This window comes from Prunus avium, chromosome 5 (genome assembly GCF_965620075.1).
Source record: "Prunus avium chromosome 5, drPruAviu1.hap1.1, whole genome shotgun sequence".
NCBI lineage: Eukaryota > Viridiplantae > Streptophyta > Magnoliopsida > Rosales > Rosaceae > Prunus > Prunus avium.
The window spans coordinates 28,481,256-28,498,777 of record NC_142288.1 but is presented as its reverse complement, the minus strand read 5'-3'; the positions used below and the strand labels follow the sequence as shown (position 1 = coordinate 28,498,777).

General features: G+C 36.5%; 1 protein-coding gene and 1 long non-coding RNA gene across 3 annotated transcripts; both read right to left on the bottom strand.

The window, feature by feature from the left end:
- Window positions 1-1,187: 1,187 nt before the first annotated feature.
- HDA05 (histone deacetylase 5) lies at window positions 1,188-6,890 on the bottom strand. The gene is made up of 14 exons (XM_021954215.2): window positions 6,517-6,890; window positions 5,826-6,027; window positions 5,142-5,288; window positions 4,856-4,968; window positions 4,318-4,529; window positions 3,824-3,888; window positions 3,414-3,584; window positions 3,180-3,266; window positions 2,836-2,971; window positions 2,637-2,758; window positions 2,180-2,373; window positions 1,889-2,027; window positions 1,729-1,793; window positions 1,188-1,580 (listed from the first exon to the last, which is right to left on the bottom strand). Exons 1-14 carry the CDS (start codon window positions 6,699-6,701, stop codon window positions 1,415-1,417), a joined length of 2,004 nt encoding a protein of 667 aa, XP_021809907.2. The 5' UTR covers window positions 6,702-6,890; the 3' UTR covers window positions 1,188-1,414.
- A 2,780-nt stretch (window positions 6,891-9,670) lies between these two features.
- On the bottom strand, window positions 9,671-16,763 carry LOC148294628 (uncharacterized). 2 transcript variants are annotated; one of them, XR_015835861.1, is made up of 3 exons: window positions 15,153-16,763; window positions 14,561-14,638; window positions 9,671-10,727 (listed from the first exon to the last, which is right to left on the bottom strand). It is a non-coding gene; the product is annotated as an uncharacterized LOC148294628 (long non-coding RNA). The 2 variants fall into 2 exon arrangements; XR_015835860.1 differs by having other exon boundaries at window positions 9,672-10,727; window positions 16,641-16,763.
- Between the last annotated feature and the right edge of the window lie 759 nt (window positions 16,764-17,522).

The following is a 17,522-nucleotide window of genomic DNA, read 5'->3' as shown; positions in this document are numbered from 1 at the left end:
CCTGTCACTTTAATCACTCATGATGCTTTTCTTTCTGTTTCGAGACAGAGGTTTGGTTTGCTTCTCCTAAAATACTTCTGGCAATCTGTTTCACCACACTGCAATAAACTGTGATTCACCAATGCAGCCTAACACTGCAAAATTGAGAACTAAATGATTTTTGCAAAATTTAAGAAGCTGCAAAAAAGGCCAAGTTGGGTTTGGAGTCTCACAATTTGATGTTTTGATGTTTAGTGACCTTATTCCTACATGTTTTTTTTTTTTTTCGGTTTCAAAATTGAATTATTCAATAATAAATATGAGTATTGCATTCACGGGAAGAATGACCATGGCACAAAGAACTTTTCAAAATGTAGAAATTAAACAGAGTGGCCTTGTTTATCTACTATGTTCGAAGTTCCATAGATTTATGAGCAAGCATTACACACTTAAAACTCATAGCCACTCAACTCCTCTGTATCTAAAGTCCTTTTTCTTTGTGACAACCCTCTGTGTCCAAATTCTAAGCACTATTGAATTCAACGACGTCTGCACCAAAAAAAAAAACAACGAATGAAATGTCGAAACACCATAATTCCGGTCAAATTGAAACTTGCTGGTTGAGAAAATTTTGGAACGTCTATAGATAGCCTTATTTCAAGCATGACAGATTTATCTTTACAAAAATGTTGTGGTTGGAGGGTTTAACATTTTTACTCGATATTTTGTTAATGTCATTGATTTTTTTCACGTTTATGGTTTCTTACTGTGCAAGGGTGCAGCAGACTTGATAGTTCTTCTAACTCAAGACACAATCAAAATCTAGCTGTACAACTTATAAGAACTAAACTGTCAAAAAATGGACTGTATGCAAGATCATTTGGCAGCCTCTGAATTATTTTTACTTTTATGGTTCTTTATGGCTATTGTAATATATAGGTCAGGTTCTTGGAAAAGAACTTCGCTATCACGGGTGTAGTACCCTATCTCTCTACATCTCTCATCACATGACATGGATGGTTATCTTCAAGTCCTTGCTCAATTCCTCTTGTCCAACACTTATTCTGCTGTGGAAGAGTATGTCTTGATCTGTGTTCTTCATAAAACATACAAAAAGGGCACCAGAATGATCATCAATGGCAACTATTTGTCTTTATGGGAACCATGGCAGCTTTGAAACTCCCATAAGAAATATGCATCTGTCCAAGTTACTAACTAAGAAATGATAATCATAATTTGATAATCTGCTTGGAAGGCAGAGAGACACCAATATGATCCATTTCAAGGTACTATCTACTGTATCAATATCAAAGAATAGAACATGTCAACTAGATTGCAAGCTTGGCCTCCAGGAGACCATAAATTGATGTTTCCAGCATCAGGGATAATACTACTGTGCTAGATTTACAAATACTGCAAGGATGAAAAGTTTCCATCACAATGGTTTAGTAGAAGCTTCTTGTATGTAAGCCATAGCCGCTTCCTGTGAGAGCTGTTTTCCTTCCACCAGGCCTCTCACTATTGAGTTGGCATAATTTTTGGCTGGAGCACACAAGGCAAGCTCTGCAGATTTGAAGCCCTCCATGTCTGATTGTGTACACCTGCATATTGTTAATTAAAACAATAAAAAGGATTGAGTTCTTTACAATTTATACAGAGTTCACGATTAAATCAACAAGCCAACTCCACCAAGAAAAAGAAAAAAGAAAAATCAAACAGAAGATAAAAATGGAAAGCTTTGATGCATACGTCATAGTCAGTATCGGAATATTACTCTCCTTGCCCAAGTAGACGACATTACCGTACCAACACCTCTGAAACAAAACCGAACACATCCACACAGTAAGTTTAACAAACAGGAATATGCTTAATGCATTTTAAAACACGGAAGCATAATAAATTCAGATACCTTTAACTCTAAGTGAACCTGAAGAGAATGAGGCTCTTCACGTGTGACTGAGTTTAAAGCAGCTAAGTCAAACAAAGGAGAGCTAGTGGCAAAACTTGCAACATTTTCCTGAACCAGTATATCATTAAACTGCTCGAGCCTGTGAGAAAAAAATGAGTTTAAAACACAACTCCGTTGGATTCTGGCAAGTGGAAAATCCAATTTTTAAAGTGCCATGCTTGAACAGAAATTGAAATCCACAGAAAGCAAAAGATAAACAATAGGACAGAGTTGAGTCACAAGAAAACATACGTAATTCTATACAGGCACATATAAGTCTTATCCTGGATGTTGCTTTTAGGATTAAGGAATGCAACCCCTCCAGGTCCCCATGTATGTGTAAATTCACGACCAAAGAATAAGCGATGAGGGAAAGTCTTCCACATAATCTCCTTTGGGGGAGTTTTATCCCTCGAACCAAGATATGGCTTTTTCATACCTTCCACCTGAAAATCATATTGCAGATGGAAACAGGAATGAAAAGAAAAGGTATTTTTAAAACATGAGGGGCATTAGGCAAGACATCAGAATTCAGAAGTAACCGCATTGTAACATTTCCTATTCATCTAAAAGACTGCCACCGATTTTTATTGAAAACCAAAAAAATGAAATTTAAAAACAAAGTACAAGAAGAAGTAGGTGTTATTAAAAGATTAATGTTTCATATTTAACATAAATATTGGATTTTTTTTTTGGAATTGCGTATTACCTGTCCACCTTCAACATAGCAAAGAAATCTTTTCAACCACAGATTTGATCCAAAAGTAGCATACCAGACGTAAACCTTTGAAAGCTCTGATCTCCAGGTGTTAGAATTGCTTGCCGCATGATCTGAATTCAGTTAATAGCTATTGTATGAACTAAAACAAACATTAAAAGCATTTACTGAATCTGAGTTATCAATTTACCCTGAATACTTTCATCAATTTTCAACTTCGAAAGGGGCTCCATTACATCCTGAAGAACCTCCTCAAGATGTTTAGATATGGCATTTGGAGCTTCATAGTCCTCCTCTTCAGAATCAGAGCTCGAGGTCAGAATATGCTAGAATGGCAAAACAAATATCTTAGCAATATTTGTGGGGAACAAAAGAAATAGCTACCAAGTATCGAGAGAAGAGAGAGAATCATCCATTCCTAAGTTGTTTACTAAAAGCTTTTTGGGAAATAATCAAATAATTGAATAAAAGTATTGACTACTCAACATCAGAAGCAATAAACAAAAAGTACTGATGAGAGAAAAGGAAACGTACAGCAGCTGGAGGCGCTTTTTTATTCGTTAGCTTCTCAGGTAATTCATCAGCAAGTGATGGCCAGAAAGAACTTAGTTTCTGGCGAACCTGGAAAGAGGATTACATATGCATTAGAGAAACAAAGAACTTTGAAGCATATTACCAATGATTCATGATAAATAATAATCAGCTAAAATGAACAGGAGGAAGAAAAGGATAAATAATAAACCAAAAAGGTACCACATGTCATTTTACCGCTTGTATCACACGCCATGTAGATTCAAATGGATATGCCTCTGAAGACCCACGAATAGGGTTGTCCTCTAGCAGAACTTCAACACAAGCAAGAACTGAATTTGCTACAGACTCGAGATTGTATCCTCCTTCTAAAGCCAACACGATTTTACCATGGGCAAAATTCATCAACTGAAGGACAATAAAAGTAATATAATCACAACGGCATCTAAAAATTACCCAAAGAATCACTCCAAACCAAAATTGCAGGGAATTTATTGAACTGGAGAGACAAGCCCAACCGTAATAGGAAGCTAGAGAGGAAAAGGGGGAAAAAACCGCATCACAAATTCAAAATATTTCAAACATGATGAAATAATCAAGGCCAGACTAATGAGAAAAGAGAAATAACATTAAACTGTAAAAATGACCTTCTTCAACATAACTGCGTATCCATATGGCGTGACACAACAACCCCCTAGAGGATCACCAGCAGCTGTTTCAAGCAAATTCATTTGAAAAAAATTATGATACTTAAAGAGTTATATATAGAATAAATAAATATCTTAACTTCCCAGCAACTTTCTTCAGAAGATTGCATTCTTTCCACTGCATTGATTTTAAAAGTGGCCATCTCCAAATGATAAAAATGAACAAAATGAACAACTACTGAAATTGGGATAATTAGTGATAATACATAGCTTCATAACAACACCCCATCCCCCTTCCCATCAGAAGAAAAAAAAAAATCATGTTGAGATGGTATTTAAATTTTTATGAGATGACTACTCTTGAGTTGAGTAAGTTTCTTTTATGAAATACTATTTGATATCTTCACAGCACAACAAATTACAAACCCCTACTAGTCAGAAAAATGGAAGGTATAAGGAAAAATATGTTCAACAGAAATGGTTAATCCACCAACCTGCATCAAATCCTGCAGAGACTATAATTAAGTCAGGATTAAATTCCTTGGCAACAGGAACCAAAATATGGTCCCAAACTGCAAAATAGTCTGCATCCCCACACCGACCATTTTCCCAAGGGACATTAATGTTGTATCCTGCTCCTGGTCCTTCTCCAATCATAGTATAGAAACCATCATCAGTAGCTGGATAAAAGCTTCCAAACTCATGCCTGACAAAAGCACAGCTTCATCCGTCATCATAACTAAGAATTTTGATCTTATGTGGGACAAGTCAACCAAACAAGTTACAAGCTAAAAGCTCCAATGATAAAAACTTTCGATAGAATGGAAAGGTTAGAAATTGTTATGTCACAGAATCCTTGAAAGCGTAAGCCTCTTGATAGCAACTTCTAATTCAAGAAAACAACAAAGCAATGTCATGCAGCAGATCTTAACAGCACTACATGAAGAAATCTAACTATAACTTTGTGCATGTTACACATAAGCTTAAATGATCAAGCAAAAGAATGAGTATCAGTTCAAAATTCTGGCATACCTATGAACAGAGAAGAACAAAACACGAGGATCCTTCCAGAACATCTTTTGAGTACCATTACCATGATGTACGTCCCAATCAACGATTAAAATTTTGCTGATGCCCAATTCTGGCTGTCAAGTATGAACATGATGTCCTCAGGTGACAACTTAATAAAAGTGGAAAGCAGAGTTGAATTTTTAAAATTATTATTCCATGTTCTAGAAAGATTTTTTTTTTTTTTTTTAAAAGGAAACTACAAGGTCTAAAATTTCTAATTGTTGAATAACTATAAGGCAAGTCTTACTTTTTCATCTAAAAGGAAACGTGCTGCAATGGCTACATTGTTGTACAGACAAAATCCCATAGCTTCATCTTGTTCAGCATGATGTCCTGGAGGCCTTATGATAGCCACGGCAGAATCCAGTTCTCCTTTGGCAACTCTTTCAGTTACCTATTTAAGTGAACACCCATAATTAGGATACATTAATATGAAGTACAACACATAAGTGTATTTGTAGGAAACATACACTTAGATGAAACATGCAGAAGTAGCTTCATTTGTAATTGATTCTGAAATTGCAAATCATGGGTTGAATTCATATTTACACAATACATAAACCAAATGAGGGGAAAAAAAAGCCTTTACCCAGAAGTTCAGAAGAAGATAGAATCAAATGTAAAAGCAGAAATCAACATTTTCATGTATTTGTTTTCATAGTATAAGGAAATTCTACTTGTCACTTCAAACAAATTCAAAATTCAGGCCCAAAAATTAAACGACACAAAAGTCCTATAATATTTTTAGCATGTTTTAATTAGTCAAGGCAATGAAAATAAAATATGCAACCCAGAGGTGTTTCTTAGCTGCTCATTTTTTTAATTTTAAGAAAACGAAGAGACAAAAAATGTGGTCTAGCTAAACAAGCATAAATTGTTATCAATGCACTTATTAGAACCCTTACGGAGGTATACTCCTCACACGAATTACCTCTATGGCAGAGCCCACAGCAAGATAAGCTGCTTCAGATGATCCTTCATTGAAATATATGGAATTAAATTTTGATGCAACCCGATTTCTTCGTGAATCAAACTGTTTGGAGCTTATATTCTTAATCAGATTAACATGGTTTTTGGAGTGAACTGACAAGATATGTTTGTCTTCTGCTTCTTTGGCACCCAAAATAACACACCTGAGAAAGGATAAGCATCCAATAGAATTCAGAATCGGTTTCAACAAATGGCCAACCAAGCAATATCTTTCCCACGACATATATATGTATCAATATATGCATGTATTCATATATTTGTATGCACACACATCCATAACACAATTTAATTATGCTCAAACCCTATTTTCTATTATATCCCAATATCGTAAAGACAAAAAATTTCAACCTCGAAAATCTTTCAGGATTAGTTTCCCTTAAATTCCAACCCATATGATAGCATTTAAGCACCAAATACTAGAGTCTAGAAAAATGAGATTATTTCTCTGCTAATTCACACGCAGCAGTAGAAGCAGCAGCCTATAAAAATTACTGCACTTGATGAGCTAAATGAATACTAGATATTACAAAGACATGTAAAACTTCATTCTTTCTTTCAATTTCCCTTGCTCTTTTTATTTTCTCAGCCACCAAACACGCATGTATATGTACGCATATATGTCAGTACTGTACCTCTGAGGAATGGCAGCTGCTTGGAGCTTGTTCCAGATGACCTTAATTCGATCGGGGTTTTCTGGATGTTGACCACCGTCGGGTGTAGAGTGCTTACACATCCTCTCGTCGTATAACAATCCCACCCTCCTCATTCTCCTCTGCTGAATTTCGCTCTCAGAGTCAACACCATCAGCAACCTCCATCGTCACTCTGTCCCTCTGAAACCCAGAAAGCGGGAACTGATCCAACCCACTGTATAAAAATAACAGAAAATCTCTGTGTTCCGATGGGTCTTTGTACTTTGGTTTGGTCTTCCCACGCTTTGTTTGTTTGTTTGTTTTTTTTTTTTTTTTGGGTTTCTTTTCCACTTTTCTTTTAAACTTTTTCTTTTATTTTGTTCCTTTTTAACTTTATTAATAAATCAAGTTTGAAATTTCCAAATTGGGCCATCCTCTGAAATTTCCAAGGATTGATCAACCTAACCAGCAATTCAAATTATTGGGAATTTGATTAAATCCCAATAGGAGCATATATGTTCGTGTTTGAATTTTGCAACGATGTTGTTAGTTTCTCTCAAAGTGTTGCATCACCCATTTTAAATGCATCTTCTAATGATATCACAAATAATTGCATATCGTTGCGGAGATATAAAGATTGAATCTTGTGTGAAAAATGGACAAGAAAATAGATCTCAAATCAAATTTTGGTCCTTGACTGTTGGTGTCCACAAGATTAATTTCACAAACATGAAAGAGCATGCACACACCATATATGGTTCAACGGGTGGGGCTCTAGACTACAGTATATGATTTTTGCTCATAGCCAGTAAGAGGAGCTACAAACAGAGGACTCTGTTTCATCTTTAATAGGTTGGATTATATATTTTTAGTGGATATAGCTAGCTATCTAGTCTACTGTGGTTATGTTATTTCTTGTTAAAAGTTGGTGAGGTTTCAAGAAATCAAACTTTTGAGCTGCAGTTTCCATTCCCACAGTTGACAATTTGGGGTTGGGGTGTGGGGGGCTGCAATGCCAATTCTTCCTTCTCTGTTTCAGTGGAGATTTCACCCTCTTCTTTTCCAGAGTTCGTTTGCAACATCTGGTTTTCATTTCTGACAATGTGTAGGATAAGCGCAGATCACACCACAAGAAGGTTGTTAAGGGATGAATATATTATCAAGGTTTATAATTGTACCTGATGATGTTTCAGTTTCCCAAATAATCTCTGGATCCCTCGGAACCAACCACTACAACTCTATTGTTCCCACCATCCCTCCACCTACCATACCATGTCAACTTCCATATCCAGAGTCCCGTTGTCATGTTTGCTTGATCAATCGTTGAAGGGAACCCTTCATGTACTTTGTTATGAATATGATCCTTACTTATACAACGAAAGAATCCGCATAAGAAGCTTTGGCACTGAATATTGACATGAACTAGTACGTTAATGATCGGATTGATAATCCACTGGGATTGTAGATCCGATCTCCTAATCTTCGACTGACTGATAACTTATAGAATGGATTAAGCATGTTTCAGGCACCGAAACAGGATGAACAAGTTCAAGAGAAATGCCTCGAAAAGCCCCCATTCCCATGCAGAATGTGTGGAGTGAGATCCCAATAGTTTGAATTGCTGGTTATGTTTTGATTACACCTGGCAAACGGGTCATATTTATCGTGTCAATTATGCTTTCTTAATTAATTGGTTGACACTAACACAACCCGTTAAGTTAACGGGTGAAAAGTATCATACAAGAACACGAACTGTTTCACCTGTTAAGAATAGTAGGTAGCTTTAACCTACATGACCCACTTCTTAACAAATCGTTAAATAAAAATACCTCATATTAGACAATAAAAAAAGTATAAATTTTAAATAAAACATTTTAAGCAAGATCAAGAATTACCATTCACCAAAATTCCAAAAGAGTATTCACGCATATTCACGGATGGATAACAAGTATGTGAATGAGTGGATAACGAATATACACGCATGGATAATGGATGAATACTACCCCTACTCTTAATGGGTATTCACGAATGGATACTGAAACGACCTGTTAGCTTAAGGAGTTCAACCGGTTTAAGAGCATACACAATGGGCTCCCTAAATCACCGCCTTAGACAAATTTTAGGGAAGAATTGTAAAAATACAACTCCAACCATGCTCCCTATCCACCTCCTAAAATAGAGAGATCTCTAGGAGCTCCTAAATCTGAGGAGAGAGAAAGGACTCCTAATGGCTCCTTATAATTTAATGCTGCTTTATTTAATGAGTATTTCAAACATTTATTTAATGCTAACTAATTTTTATTTTATTTTTTAATAGAGATGGACCAATCAAAAAAGAGTTATGGCATTTATGACTCCCTAAATTAGAGAGCATGATTGAAGTTTAAATTTTATAGAGAGCTCCTAAAATAACTTTTATATGTTTTTAGCTAAAATTTAATTAAAAATTAGAGAGCATGATTGCGGATGCTCTAAACATGTCTCGCTAAGCTCAAACCCAATTTGGAACTTTCAAACTTCATTTATCTATGTAGTTTTTGTTTCTTCATTTACGTGTGGATTAAGATCCCAATAATTAGGAATTTTCAAACTTGATTTATTTATAAAGTTTTTTTCTTCTTCTTTTTGATTTATTTATAAAGTTAAAAGGAATAAGAAAATAAATTAAAAGTTAAAAAGAAAAGAGGAAAAATAATAATAAAATGAAGAAAGTGTGTAGGGGAGTAAGCGAGTCACTAAGAGAAAGTTAGTGAGAGAGAGCGAGAGAAGAGATCGATGTTGGTATTGTCTGAAACTCATTTCTTTTCTAAATTTTTACTTCTTTCAATTAGAGTTTACCATCTGTTTGATATGGTTTCTTTCAACTTAAATTCTAGATGCCGAACTACTGTATTTAGATATGCATTTTCCTCACCCCTGTTTTGTGGATTTTCTTTGTTTTTTTTGTTTTTTTTTTTTCACCTAGAGTTTACTATGTGTTTGTTATTTTGATTTCGATCGTTTCTTTCACTTATGACTGAGTATGTGTTGGCTATTTTGAGATAGTTTCGTTGAACTTAAATTCAAATTCCAATCATAGTATAGAAACCATCATTAATAGCTGGATAAAAGGCTTCCAAACCCAAGCCTGAAAAAAGCAGAGCTCCATACTGTCATCATAACTAAGAACTTTGATCTTATGTGAGGCAAGTCCACCAAGCAAGTTACAAGCTAAAAGCTCCAACGAGAATTTTTTTTGATAGAATGCAAAAAGTTAGAAATTGTTATGTCATGCAGCAGCACATATTAACAACACTGCATGAAGAAATATAACTTAAACTCTGTGTACGTTGCACATAAGCTTAAATGATTAGGCAAAAGAAACGAGTATCAGTTCAAAATTATGGCAGGCCTACGAACAGAGAAGAACCAAACACGAGGAATCTTACACAACATCTTTTGGGTACCATTACTCAAACGACTGATAATCCATCCAATCCAACCTCCTAATCTTCGACTGACTGATAATTGATAGAATGGATTAAACCTGTTTATGAGTTGCCAGCTCCCCATTTGTTAACTACTATGCATGAATGCCAAAAGTCAATATGAAAATTTAAAGATGAACATTACTTATAATATAGACTGATCGATCACACCAGGTAAGATCGAGAGACAAATGAAACTACTAAAACCTAATAAGGAGTCTCTCAGTCGACTGCAGTCAGATTTTGACACCCTAGGCCAGAGATGGCTTGGTGCGCACCAACTTCCCCATCGTTATCTAAGTAGGACTTGAACAAATTATTGGAGAAGCTACCCAGAGTGGCCACCCCTGGTCGCCGATCTCGGACTCTGTCCGCGTAATGTGCCTCCTCAAGTCCTTGGGATTCTAACGGAAAAACCTTCCTCGCAATGCTTTCACACAGCATCGTGGCACGGTCGAGGGGGAGGAGCCGACGGGAGGGCAAAAGAAGGCAGATGGGCATATCCATTAGCTTCTACCATGGCATATTCAGAAGCAGGTGCGAATCTTGTGCCTATAAAAGGGAAGCATGAACTGACCAATCCAACATCATCGACGTACGTGGATCGGGAGGAGAGCAAATAGTTTGCATTGTGCACATGGTTGTTGAATAACAATGTTGTCCTCCTATGACAAGGAGAAACATTGCATTGCATGCACATAAAATATATCACACATGCTTTCTGCTTTGACAAAGGAGAATTGCCCTGCCATTCACTCCACGAAGGCTTAGTCGATCATTTTGTGTTCATCAGGTCCCAACCAACTAAAAACTCTCTCAATACTTCTAGCATCTTTGTTTTCCAAGTTCATAATTTTGCACACATGATATACCAAAATACTCTTGATAAATGTCGTAGAGTACCTAACATATTACTAAACAAAACAAAACATATCTACCAAGATACTAAGGCCTAGTTTGGGATTGCTGTCACTTTTAAAAAAAGTTGCTTCTGTTGTGCTTTGAAAATAATTAGCTGTAAAGTAAAGCAGCTCCATGTTTGGTAAACAATATTTTTAAAGTGTTGTTAGTACAAAAAGCAGTGTAAAAGCGTTTGGTAAATTTTAATATAAAATTGTTGTAACTGTGAATAATGACTAAAATAGACATGATGTTAAAAGTGTTATGTATTAATCATGTGGTGGTAGTTGTAGTGATGGAGTGGAGGTGGTGGTGGTGATGAAGGTGGAGTTGGTGGTGGTGGGGATGGCAGTTGTGGAGGTGGTGGTGGTGGTGGTGGCAGTGGCAGCATGGTGGTAGTTGTAGTGATGGAGTGGAGGTGGTGGTGGTGGTAATGAAGGTGGAGTTGGTGGTGGAGGGGATGGTGGTTGTGGAGGTGGTGGTGGAGGAGGAGGAGGTGGTGGTGGAGGTGATGGATGAGGTGGTGGTGGCGGAGGATGAGGAGGAGGATGTGGTGGTGGTGGTGATGTTGGTTGTGGAGGTGGTGGTGGATTTGGAGGTTTTGGAGGAGGTGGTGGTTGTGGTGGTGGTGTTTGTGGAGGTGGAGGTGGAGGTGGAGGTGGAGGTGAAGGAGGAGGTGGTGGTGGAGGTGGTGGTTGTGGTGGTGGTGGTGGTGGAGGATGAGGAGGAAGAGGATGTGGTGGTGGTGGTTGTGGAGGTAGTGAATGTGGTGGTGCAAGTGGTGGAGTTGGATGTGAAAGTGGGGGTGGTGTCATTTTTTTAAATGAATGATGGTATTTTGGGAATTTAAAAAATTCATTAAATGTTCATATCTGCTTCTTTTGAAAGCAGCTTTGAAAAGCAACTCAGAGTCTGCTTTTAAAAGCTGCTATCAAAAGGTCATTGCTTTTAAAATAATCGGGATATTTTCTTTTTACCAAACACCTTAAACTGCTTAACTTTAAAGTGAAGCAGGTTTTTGGCCAAAAAAAGCAATCCCAAACGGGGGCTAAGTGCCTGACATTGCTTATTTGGGGTGATAAATGATTTGTAAAAATAAGTATGAGAAAATCACTTATTGTTACAACCTCTCCATTTCATTACATGTATGATTTTATGTTGAAATGGCTCCCTATCAGCCTCTCCATTTCTTGTTCACTACGTTTAATTTTGGATACCTTTAGTTTTCTTCTTGTTAAATTCATGACATATATGGTCGCCTTAAGGACTATATAATTAATTAATTCTTGTGTATTGCCGTCAACATTTACATACATTATTTTGGGACCATATTCATTATATATACACATGCATGGTTTTTGTTTGATGAATATTTTTCATGGTTTTGGATAGTGGGAGGTGGAAATTTGATATGATAAACAAGAAATTATTCTGCTACTCATCTTTATATAAGATTGATTGTCAAACAATCTTTTTTTTTTTCCTTCTTCTTTTGTATTATAGGAGGGTTCTCAATTTGCAGAGAGACGCTTTTGAGAAGGCCTATGCTGGGAAAAACAAGCGATGGACGCCAAAGCTAAACATGTAAGTGTTTGTATATTTATTGTGCAATCTCAACCATTCAATGTACGATTACTACAACATTTTTTTTTTATATAAATATTTTCTTTTTAAGGATGAGACGGTGGCCAAGAAGAATGAGTATCTCAAGGAGTTAGCAAAGGGCGCTAGATGAGATGTCAATTACTGATCAAAATGCTGGGCGTAATATTGTGATGGATGTACTTGGGAAGAAGCCAAGTAGGCAGAAACATAGGTTGGGATTTGGCCGAGTTCTTGGGTCCAAAACGTCTTCTTCGTCCTTAGCATCGTCAACTAAGTTGCAACAATTGGAGGATCAATTGGTAGTAGAGAGGACAGCTTGGGAGGCAACTCAGAATTATCTACAGAAATTGTGCAACAGATATCAAGCATAGTTCTCGGGTTTGTACCACCCCCAGTTGATTTTCTAGTAACACCAAAGACGGAGCATGTTGATGATGAGGATCATGACCATACTTCATTTGGCCGAGTTCTTGGGTCCAAAACGTCTTCTTCTTCGTCCTTAGCATCGTCAATTAGGTTGCAACAATTGGAGGATCAATTGATAGTAGAGAGGACAGCTTGGGAGGCAACTCAGAATTATCTACAGAAAAGTGTGCAATAGATATCGAGCTTAGTTCCCGGGTTTGTACCTCCCCCAGTTGATTTTCTAATAACACCAAAGACGGAACATGTTGATGATGAGGATATCAAAATACTAGAGCTCTTAACATGATATACGAGTAGCAAATATGCCAGTTGAAGCATATCAAAATACTACTATCCTAATGAAGTATGGTCATGATCCTCATCATCAACATGCTCCGTCTTTGGTGTTATTAGAAAATCAGCTGGGGGAGGTATAAACCCAAGAACTAAGCTCGATATCTGTTGCAGAATTTTCTGTAGATAATTCTGAGTTGCCTCCCAAGCTATCCTCTCTGCTACCAATTGATCCTCCAATTGTTGAAACCTAGTTGACGATACTAAGGATGAAGAAGAAAACGTTTTGGACCCAAGAACTCGGCCAAATGAAGTATGGTCATGATCTTCATCATCAACATGCTCCGTCTTTGGTGCTACTAGAAAATCAACTGGGGGTTGTACAAACCCGGGAACTATGCTCGATATATGTAGCACAATTTTCTGTAGATAATTCTGAGTTGCCTCCCAAGCTGTCCTCTCTGCTACCAATTGACTCTCCAATTGTTGCAACCTAATTGACGATGCTAAGGACGAAGAAGAAGACGTTTTGGGCACAAGAACTCGGCCAAATCCCAACCTCCGTTTCTGCCTACTTGGCTTCTTCCCAAATACATCCATCACAATATCACGCCCAACATCTTAATCAATAATTAACATCTCATCTAGCGGGGTGGCCTCAGGATAGTCATTTGCTAACTCCTTAAGATACTCATTCTTCTTGGCCACCATCTCATTCTTAAAATAATAATAAAATTAGGGGTGGGCATTCAAACCGACGAACCGAAAATCCGAGCTGAACAGCACCGAACCAAATTGGAAAAAAATCGAGTTGACTAAAAAGTCAACAACCAGTCAAAAACCAAACCGGACCGATATGGACCGATTTTGGTTCCAATTTTGTCTTAAAAAACCAAATCGAGCCAAACCGAACCAATCAAATTAAAAAATATATAATTTCAATTTTTAATTATATTCAATGCTATATTTTTAATCTCATAACTAATATTTATCCAAGTTCAATTTCAAAATATCTCTCTTTTCTAGCTTTAATATTTATTTTTATATGAAATTGAATAATTTGTTAATTTTCAAGTCAAAAAAATATCATTTCAGTTGAAAATTATATTAAAAAATAATTTTTATAATCTAGTTCAAAACCGAACCAAACTAGAACCAATTCAACCCGAACCAAACAATTTTTCAAATTTTATTAATTAAAATCAAACCGAACCAAACTGGATGAATAGTACCAGCTCAATTCTAATTTGATGCAAAAACTGGTCCAAATCGTGCCGTGCCCACCCCTAATAATTTTTTTTTTTATTTATAAAAATGTTGCAGTAATCGTACATTGAATAGTTGAGATTGCACAATAAATATACAAACACTTACATGTTTAGCTTTGGCATCCATTGCTAGTTTTTCCTCATAGGCCTTCGCAAAAGCGTCTCCTTCAAATTGAGAACCCTCCTATAATACCAAAAGAAAAAAAAACTGTTTGTCAAGATTTGAAACACTGACAATCAATCTTATATAAAGATGAGTAGCAGAATAATTTATTGTTTATCATATCAAATTTCCACCTCCCAGTATCCAAAACCATGAAGAAAAAAAAAGAAAAATATTCATCAAACAATAATTTATTGTTTATCATATCAAATTTCCACTCCCACTATCCAAAACCATGAAAAAAAAAACAAGAAAAATATTCATCAAACAAAAACCATGCATGTATATATATATAGTGAATATGGTCCCAAAATAATGTATGTAAATGTTGACGGCAATACACAAGAATTAATTAATTAATTATAGTCCTTAAGGCGACCATATATGTCATGAATTTAACAAGAAGAAAACTTAGGGCGAGCATCTGAGATACCACTACATATATTCAAACAACTACCTCACTCTCTTATATTCAAACAAACCCAGCAAGCAAGCAAGCAACAAACTGAAACATTAAAAACAATTAAATTAATACCTTTTGCTTTTCGAAACCTCCCATTCCAAAACTTGATACCATAGATACGCAAACCGAGAGAGGGAAATTGAGAATGACTGAGAGAGAGAGCGAGAGAGAGAGAGAGAGAGAGAGAGTGTCTGAGAGAGATCTGGAAGAAGTTGTCGAAGGATTTGGGGAGAGGTTGAGAGAGTTGTCGGCATAGTGAGAGAGACTCAGTGGGAGAGGAAGAACGGAATGAAAAAAAAAATTGAGTGGCTGAAATGTTTAGGGTTTCGCTGGATCGAGTGTGGCAAGGCATAGCTATGGCATCAAATGGACCAATCAGCCACTGACACGTGTATTAATCATTTAAAAAAATATATAATTAAAAATATTCAAGCCAGTCCCGTTTTTTATGGTTTGGAGATAATTAAAACTGATTCAACCTGATTCAGAGCTGGTTCGACTGGTTCCAAAACTTGATACCATAGATACGCCAATCTAGTGGTGTATCCAGTAACGGATACTCCGTGTGAGAGAGACACAGAGAGAGACACAGAGAGAGAAGAAGAGATCGGCACGAGCGAGGAAGAAAAAGATGTCGGCAGACCTAATGAGTTTGGGTCTTCAGCAATAGTATTAAAATTGTAATGATTTTCAATTTTTTGTTATGTAAAGAATAAAAAAGGAAGACCAAAATGCTACACTGTACTATATTTATATTTTTCAATTTTTTGTTATTTAAAATTTGTTTTACATTATATATATTTTTTATATATTACTATATACTAGCCTCTCTACACGCGCTTCCGCACGTGCGAGAGGCTTTTTTTAATCGCATGTGCAAGAGGCTTTTTTTAATCGCGCGCTACTCGCAACTTCCAAAGTTTCGTAATTTTTTTTCCGTAATTGTATTTATATAGATGTCCCTTTCAACAATTTCATATTTTAATCGAGCGCGTGTGATAAAATCGTCGTCTTAAAAGTTTTCCTTTATCGCCCATGTTTTTCTAGACATCTATCTTAGCAGTTTCTTTTTTTTCTTTTATAGCGTGTAAACTGCTAATGTGCACATTTTATAGTGTTTAATATTAATATGTCAAAACACTATTGTGCACATTTTCCTAACTGTACCAGTAACAAAGTGAGAAAGAAGAATTCCAGCTGAAACACAAAGCAACGAAAATATGCACATAAACATCACTGTTTTCCTGAAGATACCAGCAAACACCTTTATGTTTTAGATTATAAAACAAATACCCATCAAAACCAAATGCTCTTCATTCAAAGTGATCCCTTCCCCAGCTGTCAAACACAGCACCAAGCTAGCAAAATGCTATTCTATGCTCCATTTTCTCAGAAACCAAATCAAAATTAAGTAACAGTATACAGAGGCAACAAAAATAGTATTCAAAATTACGAAAATAAATCACCAAATCACTCGTTTGATGCCCTAAATTTGCAGATCGAATGGCATGAAATCGAAATGTAAACGAAAATCAAAACCGGGATCCGGAAGCTACTCACCGAGTTGATGCCTCTGTGGTTTGGAGGACGCTGGCTAGGGTTAGGGTTCTCGGCGGGCTACTAAGAAGAAGGTCGGGAGTGAAAGTTTAGGGTTTTATAGGATTTATATGTGCTTCGTGATGACACGGTGGACGGCTTTGATTTGCTGAAAGACTTAGATAGATCTCATCCGTTGTTTTTAAGGGTTATCGTGGGCTGGAAACTGGGTTGGGATATTTCAGTCCGCTCGAAACTAAAATGAATTGGGCTGACCCATTTCGGAAAGGTTTGGGTTAAGAATTTACCCCAAATTCAATTGCAATTAGGGCTTCTATTTAGCGACCCAAATGATCTTTGTTTTTAGGTCGAAGACCGAAATGATCTTCTTCTTTTTGTCGAAGACCCAAATGATCTTAAGTCAATGACTTGGTTTTAAACTTGCAAAAAATTTTGGAGGCAGCATAGTCAAGGCCCAACTTGGAGGCTCCGAAAGAAAGCCCAGAAAATAGTGTGATAGATTGGTTTGACTGAAACTTGGCCTAAAGATTGATGCTCACACGCTTGAACAATAACTCTATAGTGAGGACCTTATCAAAGGCCCTTAGATGAGGCCCTATCTCTTAATCATTGATTCAAATTGGTTAATCATTAAATCAAATTAATTAGTTTGATCCAACGGTTAAAATATATGAGTATGACCTCATGTAAGGGCCTTATAGAATGACTCTACGTTTGAATTGAATAATCAACAAAGACATAGTTTCAAGTTCGAAGAAATCAAGTTCAAATGGGCTCAAACTTGTATTGAATTGAATAGCTCAAATCTCATCTTTAGAGTTTCAAAATGGACCTATAAGAGGTTCATGGTCCCTAGGAGATGCTACAATGGAGGGGGGTGGAATG